A 9,665-nucleotide genomic window follows, 5' to 3' on the forward strand; every position below is an offset into this window, starting at 1 on the left:
TACTATTCAGCAGTATTATAACTTAACGCCTACCAAGAAAAGCAATGTCCGTCTCAACGACCAGCTGTAAGTTGCCTTTTACATACTAACTATATTGTGTATGACCTGTTGTTTACATCATGTAAAGTACTTTTTTCGCTTTGTGTTGATAAATGTACAGTTCAACTTGTTACACCAAACTGATCATGTTGGTGTTGGTGTATTTTCTATTTCCAGGCAACCATTGACAAAAAAAAGTGTATCCCAAATGGCGCCCTATTCCCTACCTGTTGCACTACTCTACATATGACCTGGGCTCATATGGCCATCGTCAATGGTAATGCATTGTAAATAGAATAGGGTTCCATTTGGGACATACTGCTATAGTTCATCAGTTGACCATGGCAGTCATACACAACTATAATCTTAATTTTACTGGATATCCTCACTTGTTTTCATCCATCTCTTTTCAGCATACCCAACCCAACCAACATCAATATTGCGTAAGTACACTGATCAAAATTCAGTTTCTGATTGTTACTTACAGTACAACTGTGACATGCTCCTACATTAACTGCTGATACAAAGTTGGTGTCCGATTCCTTTTTTGGGCTGCTATGCCCTCCCTTCAAATAGTAATGTCATTATGGAATGTATAGGATGACTTCTCTTGCCATTACTTGGTCTATAATATAGGTTTATCTATGTGTCTCTTATTGCTTTGCTGTCCTAGCCAAGAGAGAATGATGAAGTTTTCACTGCTAAAAGCTAGTAACCTCATTACGGCAGCAGCTAAGTGCTTTTAAAAAGTTTGACTTCAGGCAGCTTAATGCATTTCCCTCTCAACAGTAAGACAATTATACTATTTTCAGTAGTGATGTAATACATTAAATATCACAGTCATGATACAGAAAAAATAAAGTGATGATGCCATAATGATACAGAAACAATACAGTGATGATACCGTAATGATACAGAAACAATACAGTGTTGATGCAGTAACGATACAGAAACAACACAGTGATGTTGCCGTAACGATACAGAAACGATACAGTAATGATGCAGTAACGATACAGAAACAATACAGTGATGATACCGTAATGATACAGAAACAATACAGTGATGATACCGTAATGATACAGAAACAATACAGTGTTGATGCAGTAACGATACAGAAACAATACAGTGATGATACCGTAATGGTACAGAAACAACACAGTGATGTTGCCGTAACGATACAGAAACGATACAGTAATGATGCAGTAACGATACAGAAACAATACAGTGATGATGCCGTAACGATACAGAAACGATACAGTGATGATACCGTAATGATACAGAAACAATACAGTGATGATGCCGTAACGATACAGAAACGATACAGTGATGATACCGTAATGATACAGAAACAATACAGTGATGATACCGTAATGGTACAGAAACAATACAGTGATGATACCTTAATGATACAGAAACAATACAGTGTTGATGCCGTAACGATACAGAAACAATACAGTGATGATACCGTAATGATACAGAAACAATACAGTGTTGATGCAGTAACGATACAGAAACAATACAGTGTTGATGCAGTACCGATACAGAAACAATACAGTGATGATACCGTAATGGTACAGAAACAACACAGTGATGATACCGTAATGGTACAGAAACAATACAGTGATGTTGCCGTAACGATACAGAAACGATACAGTAATGATTCAGTAACGATACAGAAACGATACAGTAATGATTCAGTAACGATACAGAAACGATACAGTAATGATTCAGTAACGATACAGAAACGATACAGTAATGATTCAGTAACGATACAGAAACGATACAGTGATGATGCCGTAATGATACAGAAACAATGCAGTAAGGAAGTGATCCCATTCTACAGTTAAGATGGGTTGTCTGTTCTCCCACAGCGAGAGAATGATTAGGGTTCCAATTCCAAAGGAACATCCATATCAGTCCCACATCTCCCGCTTCGCCCTGTTCCCAACGTTCCGCTCGCCAGACGACCCCGACACAGGCGTGAGGGCTGCGTCACAGCGACCCCTGAACCCTCTCGTCCCGGCCTCTGCTCCACAGGTCACTGTGCTGAGAAAGACAAAAGGTAGCGTGTGTTTGTGTGCGTGCGTTGAGATTCAGTGTGTTTGTAAGTCTGTCTGGGTTTGCGTGCCTTTACCAGCATGTTCGCCCTGAATGTGCATGGATATATGAAGTGATGAATTGTCTTGAATCTCAGGGGGTCCTTACCGTCATGAGGTACTGCAGGCACCCAAGGCAATGAGGAAGTCAACCATCACATGGCCAGGACAACATGGCTTTTTGGACGTGAGTATTTCCAGTCACCTTCCTCTTATTGTCTAGGTAGGGTATAGGGTTTCCCTATTACTGTCTAAATAATGTACAGGGTATTCCTATTAATGTCTAGGCAGGGTATAAGGTTTCCCTTTTATTGTCTCTGTAGGGTATAGGGTCAGCCTCTTATTGTCTAGACAGGGTATAGAGTTGACCTATTATTGTCCAGGTAGGGTATAGAGTTGACCTATTATTGTCCAGGTAGGGTATAGAGTTGACCTATTATTGTCCAGATAGGGTATAGAGTTGACCTATTATTGTCCAGGTAGGGTATAGAGTTGACCTATTATTGTCCAGGTAGGGTATAGAGTTGACCTATTATTGTCCAGGTAGGGTATAGAGTTGACCTATTATTGTCTAGGTAGGGTATAGAGTTGACCTATTATTGTCCAGGTAGGGTATAGAGTTGACCTATTATTGTCCAGGTAGGGTATAGAGTTGACCTATTATTGTCCAGGTAGGGTATAGAGTTGACCTATTATTGTCCAGGTAGGGTATAGAGTTGACCTATTATTGTCTAAATAGTGTACAGGGTATTCCTATTATTGTCCAGGTAGGTTCTCACCAAAGGGAATTATTAGGTATGACATTGTGCCCAATTCCAAGGTCCTGGCTATGATAGTGCTCTCTTAAGGCAACAGGGTGCCATGTGGGAAACAAACAAAGGAATCAGGTCAAACCCACACTCCCCTACATCTGTTGCCAACACCTGTGTCTCACGTATCTCCTCTCTCCCAGCACCCCAGGCCAGTGACGGGTGACGCTGAGACCCAGGTGTTCTACCCCATGGCTCTGAAGTCAGTGTTCCCCAACCCAAGCCTCCGTGACTGGGGTGTCACTCTGTCTGAACGCACCGCCAACACGCTCCACAACTTAGAGAAGTCCCTGTGGGCCACCTCCTACCAGCTTGACTTCACAGGTGCACAGTGCAGGCCTCCAACACACAAGCCGCATCCCAAATGGCATCTCTCGCTGCCCCAGGGCTCCAGTCAAGCACAGGGCACTGTCTAGGCAAGAGGGCATCATTTGGGATGTAAATAGAGGCCAATGGAGACATTTTTCAGACTAGCTAGACCCAATGGTTGGGAAACAGTGTCAACAGACGTTTGAAAACAAGGACTTCATCTCTTTTCTCCAGGCAGCGGGCCTAGTAATCCTTTGAGGATGGACGACTTCCATGAGAAAACCATTGCCATGATCACTGGGAAGATGACCCCCTACACAGCACAGCTGGTATGTACAGTGACTACAAATCTCATGAATAAAGTATGCAAGAGTATACTAATGGGTTAAAAATACTTATATATATTTAACCTTTCCGCTAGAATAAAAATGTCCAATTCCACCACAAATAAAAAGACATCAAAAGCAAGCACCCATTTTTTCCATCAGGAAATCTACCCTTTAGTAGTTTAAGCAGTCAAACCTCGTTCTAACAAATCCGCGTTTTCCAGCGGGAGCGATCCCACCCCATCCTGCTGCCTCCTAAGCCAGGCGACGGGCGCAAGGCCAGGATTGGTCAGGAGCGCCGTGTCCTTCAGAGCACCGACCCGCCTCCTACTGTCAATTCTGCTGCTGAGTCACAGCCCGCAGCGCTGACCTCCCACCACGGCCGCTCCGGACCTCTGGGAGCGCTGACCCACCACAACCGCTCCGGACCTCTGGGAGGTTACGGTTACAATGAGACACTGGTAAACGACTTTACCCAGGACTACCGTCTCCCCAACAACAGCCAGAACCACACAGAGCCGAGCCTAGACATCGGCCGCAAGCTGCTGCCTCCTCACCCTAAAGAACCGGCAGAGGTCACCAAAATGGATACCCAAAATGAGTTGTGTCACGGGGACATTCCTTGCAGAAAGAATGATAGCTACAGAGTAGGTACCGAAAACAGAACCGCTCGGATAACAGGATTGGAGACAGACGTGCCTGCGGTTTATCGGATATCTCCCAATGCCCAGAACGTCCCTTTGAGCGAGAATTTAGTTGTCAATTTTGAGAATACTGCTAATCAGACTTCAGAAATACAGGATCAGAAAAGGCAGAACAGAGAGATCACAGAGATCCCTTGTAGTATCTCCAACCCCTGCATCCAACCCCGTCCTCCTGTTCTGCCCTCCACCCAGCCAGGGGAGGGTGGAGGGGTTCTAGCTGGGGGTGGAAATGCCCCAAACTGTCGGCACCAGTCCAGCCTGCTGGAGCTCCAGGACTCCTTCAGTAAGTCGGAGGTCCATCGTCGTTTCCGCAGCTCCCTCCAGGGGGGCCCAGTGAACCTTCAGGACAACGTCCACGCCGGGAGAAAGCACCATTTCTATGGCTTCAACTCTTACTACTTCCATGACTGAGAATCTGAGAACTATACTACACCTGTAGCAATCTAACCCCAACATACGAGAGAGCACCCTGTGGTCATTTTCTTTAGGATCTGTCTAAGGACTACATTGTTAGCCCTTCATGGTACATAAATCTTACCATGATGAGAGAATGGAGTGATCTGTACTTCACAACTTATACTTTTTGTTCAAAACGTTGCTATAAGAAATTAATTTTCCCTGACACACAAATCTACGTGTCGCATTACGAACGCTCAGCAGGGCATTAGCCTCCCAACATCTGTGATCTGAACACACTCATCAAAAGAAAACACCTGGTCATGCCTTCTGGTTTCCTTTATACAAAAATACAGCTCATTTTTAGAATGTTTACCCAAATAATTTGTTACTGGATTACTTTTTTTTTTTTAAATGTTATGTTAATGCATATAAAATCTTTAAATTCCTCAAGCTTTTCCACAAACTCACTCATAATGTAATTGTTAAATCAAAAGATGTACAGCTAAATAATATGTGCACTATGTAAAAATGTTACCTGGGGTGAAAGAGCCTACCTCAGAGAAAACACTATGATGTGTAGCAACATACAGAATCCATACATTTCACGAGTCAAACACTGCATTGACCTTCCATCCAGCTGCAACTGAGGGAGAAACAAACGTGCCCACCTCCAAAACCGTGTTGCCAGTCAGACAGACTGACTTTACAGCTTGTCAGGAAAGACTGGTCTATGCCAGTGAGTCATGCTGGAGTGGAACGTCCTTGAGCGCTCTACAGCATTATGTATCTCTTCTCTCAGAAAGACACTCTTTATGTATCTCTAAGAAATGTCGCTCACTGCATGAGACGGTTCTACATGAACCATTCTACTTGATATGATCAAAAATGGACGTTCATCCTCTTCAAAGCCATAATGATATTTTTCTAAAGTAATTGTTTAAACAACTCAAATGCTCTTGATTATCTTTTAGCTCTATCAGAGGCTAAATGTTTAGCGACAACTCACTGTGTACATCAGCTTTATTCACACAGAATATTTGTGACTGTAATTTCCTCCAATAAAAGTAACAGATGTCAGTGGGTATAACACTATCTGTCCACTAGGGGGCAGTGCAGGTTAGCATTTCTGCCCGAGACCACATGCTTAAGGTACCCATGATTATCCCCTTGTTATCTGCTGTTTCCTTCAAACAATCAACCAGTCAAAGGAATGACATAATATTGTTGTCAAAAAGTGCATGAACAGATGAAAAATGCAGGAAGCTATGAAGAAAACTAGAATTGAGTGGTGTTGGATAGACACAAGGGCCAGTAGGAGGCACTCTTTCCTCCGGTCTAAAGATGTCCCAGCGGTCTGTGCAGGGTTCACGAGTGACTTTAAACAGGGCTACAGACTCTGGCCACTAAATAGGTAACATGGTAATTATTGCATGATTAGCAGTGTCAACCCTGTGTGCTGGCCCGATTTCCAAAGACTTCATGCCATCAAGTCCACGCCCAGCCTCTTCCAACTGGCTCGTTCATCCATTCTTCCCCCGCTCCTTAACAAAACAAGCACAGAAAGTAATAATCATTTTGTTCGCTCTGGGTGGGTGGGTCAGCTAATTCACTGAGAAGTATATGTAATATAAGCGCTGGTCTTCGAGGGGTGGCTGGCCCTCTTTTGGCTCTGCCTGCTGGTTATTACCAAAGTTTATGTCCATAAAGGCCAGATTGCTCATCCCTCTCCCAATAAAATATACAGAGGATGAAAAGTGCTGATTGTAGAATCTTTCACAATATATGCCAGAAAACCCACACATATATAGAAATGGCCTGCGAGAGTACCCAGCTGTGATGCCCCTATCTAGAGCTAATTCTGATGTACTGTAGATCTGACCCTCTACTGGCACTGCCAAGCAAGGACAGCACAGGCGCTTCTCCGTGTGCGGCTTCATTCGTCCTCATCACCATCACACATTTCAGCACACACGCTTCTGGTTTTACAGTACAGGGAGGGAGACGTACAGATGACGGTTAATTTTGACGTTCGACATGCGATGACAATATACACAGGGCTTAACGGCGCAGCGTCACACTGCTATCGGATTTTCACAACGCGGTACAACAGTGACGAACTGTATGTGGTGTTGCTACCACGTTAAAGGCCCTAAGGCGGAAGCAGAGAAGCAAATGCTTACAGGCAGAGAGACGCCTGTGGGCTGGGAAGAGATAAGAGAGCCATAAATCCCAGCTGCACTAATGGGACTCATTGACAGATGAAGAACACTCACTGTAAAATGCCTACAGAATTACATGTGCCTAGTCGCACGTGATAGAGTATGTATGACTCAATGTTTCTGCCAGCACAACCCAATTCACGGGTTAATGTAAAAACCTCAAGAACCTGACTAGAACCTGCAACACACACAGTACACACACACACACATACATTTGCACAGTAATATTAATGGCCCACAAAAGATTGGGTATAAACTGACACACCAGGCATCGGTAAGAAACATTTTGATGTATATCGGTCGTACATTGTGAGACCCAGGGAGATTCACAGGTAAGTTGGTATGCCTGTTCCTCTTTTTTCTCCACACTTTACCCTAGCCATCACTCTGTTGATGTTTGTCTGATCTGTCCTTTGATGCCCGTTCACAAACCTTTTTTCCAGAACTATGCAGGCTGTTTTTGTTAATGTTAGGACATCCTGTTTTTCAGCCTAACTAGTGTTTTTGCCCAATGCAGTCCAGCCTCAACACTTGGGTCATTCTGTTGTCAGACATCAGCAACTGACTCCAAATACAAATCCTAGAATCAACAGTAGCCATTGACAGCTATCTTGTGCATGTACTTATAATTCAAACCCACCGGTCTATAAAAAGACAGCTATGAAGCCAATTGTACCTTTAAATGGGAGGCCTATGCATAAAACTTGCTGTTATTTCTAAATGTTTCATCAGATATCGATTAAAATACCCAAAATTTAAGCCATACTTGAAACTGACACCAACAACTGACCAAATACTTATGGAATACACTGTAATATTTTGTAGAGTCATTAAGATATATTTTTATTGATTTTCTATGCTTATTGAGAAAATGAACATTTAAAATGTCAGTGGTCAATGGCTTTGATACTCCTGTCAAAAGACCAGCAAGGTACTGCACTTCAGGGGAGCTATATAAACATAAACAGAGTGTTCTGTTAAAGAACACAGACAATATGATAAAAGGTGATTGGAAGATCAGCCAGTCGACTGTTGTCTGCAGTCCTTTACTAAACCCGGTTGAACACACAATGAGTTGGTTCATTCCATCCCATCCAATCCTTTTTCTGGGACCAATAATACAGAGCCCACCAGTTTCTGGGACCAATTACAAACTTTTTGTGATGGGGAGACATTGAGGTCCCAGTATCTGATTGGTTGCAGATCCAGACCAAGGTGTCTTGACTCCTTGCAAAAAAGAGGCAAATGTCTGTGGGCGTGGCTTAAAGGACATTCAGAGGACATGGAGACCTGCTGGGGGTGAGCCAGTCGGGGGCGGAGTCCCAAATGGCACCCTATTCCATTTCTATTTATCTGGGTCGACAACAGGCAGTCAGTGTCAAGAAACGATGATGGCTCCAGTGTCTAAACAACTGTCTACACACCAACATCGTTGCACAAATACGCAAATGACATAACTTCTGATGAACACACAAAAATTTGCTAGATGATAATACAGATACTCATATATGAAAGTAGTTGCAACCCAGCATCACCAGTTTATAAAATAACAGTAATCGGTGAACTGTTAATTCTCTTCTGATAGTTTTAAACAATCTAACCAGGATTAAATATGGGGCCAGTGTCCAAATATGCATCCATGCATGATAATTGGATACTCCAGTGCTGTGATTCAGAGCTGAAATGTAGAAATAGCTACTCTAACAGGACTGTGGTGAGGTTAGCTAATGAGGAAGGATCAGGACTTTATTTACTATACAGGTGACCAACACTTATTATGTTGACTTCCACAAATTAATTCATACGTGCCCAGAATTACCTATAGGCATCTGTGTTTTGAAATAATTGGCAGAAAACAGACAGGAAAGGCCACACGCGTGCATCATACTCATGTGTAGGCTACGTGTAGTCATGGTGACTGTGGAAGATAACCTCGCGTATTGCGCAATGTTTCGCAACTCCTGGGGATGGTCTTGAGGAATGCTGTTGGCTTCAAATATCACAATTTCATACAATGGTGTCATTTGGATTGCAGGCATGTGCAAACAGTCCCTGTTAGAGGTCAAAGACATAACGTAGTCTACGTCCCAAATGGCACCTTAATACTGTGAAAACAGGTGTGCCATTGAGACACATATGGTAGCCTACTTTATAGACTACGGATGTAATACAACAAAAACTGCATGACATTTAATTTCATTACGTGTACACGTTTACCTGTGACTGAGCCATCTTTAAAGAGCATACCTGCTACCAGAGGCGTCGCTAGGATCACAGTACATTCGGGGCTTAGCCCACCCACCTGCCCCGCCCGGGACAGAAAGTACAAGGTTTGGAATGTACATGCGGAACATTTCGATGTACACTCTAGCGGCCTACATGTCTACATTGTCATAATGCGCGATCGGAATTATAGATGAATAGATCATGGGAAATTAGATTTTATTTGAATTTTTTTGGGGTCAATTTGAGATCCGGGGCTACTCATAAAAGAACCGGTGCTATAGCCCCGCACCCCAAGGCCTAACGACGCTACTGCCTGCTACACATCGGTGATGCTTCTGGTGAAGATGCTGTCAAAGGTACTAAAACAAAATCCATCAACCGTACCCAATCCCGATTCTAAACGGACATCAAGGTGACGTACACCAAAGTTAAGCGTTGTGATTGGAGACCGTTCTTGTCATTCACGCATCTCCCCGCCCTACAATAAACCGCTTAGCAGAGAAGGCGGCAGCTTGCCGCTACACGCACTTCGGAAACA

At 43.4% G+C, this 9,665-nt stretch overlaps 1 protein-coding gene across 1 annotated transcript; it reads left to right on the plus strand.

The window, feature by feature from the left end:
• Positions 1-4,694, plus strand: LOC114829734 (uncharacterized protein C7orf31 homolog). Its single transcript, XM_034288864.1, has 6 exons — positions 1-66; positions 453-482; positions 1,911-2,163; positions 3,088-3,268; positions 3,488-3,615; positions 3,804-4,694. Exons 3-6 carry the CDS (start codon positions 1,918-1,920, stop codon positions 4,692-4,694), a joined length of 1,446 nt encoding a protein of 481 aa, XP_034144755.1. The 5' UTR covers positions 1-66; positions 453-482; positions 1,911-1,917.
• The last annotated feature ends 4,971 nt before the right edge of the window (positions 4,695-9,665 follow it).

This window comes from Esox lucius, chromosome 20 (genome assembly GCF_011004845.1).
Source record: "Esox lucius isolate fEsoLuc1 chromosome 20, fEsoLuc1.pri, whole genome shotgun sequence".
Classification (NCBI taxonomy): Eukaryota; Metazoa; Chordata; class Actinopteri; order Esociformes; family Esocidae; genus Esox; species Esox lucius.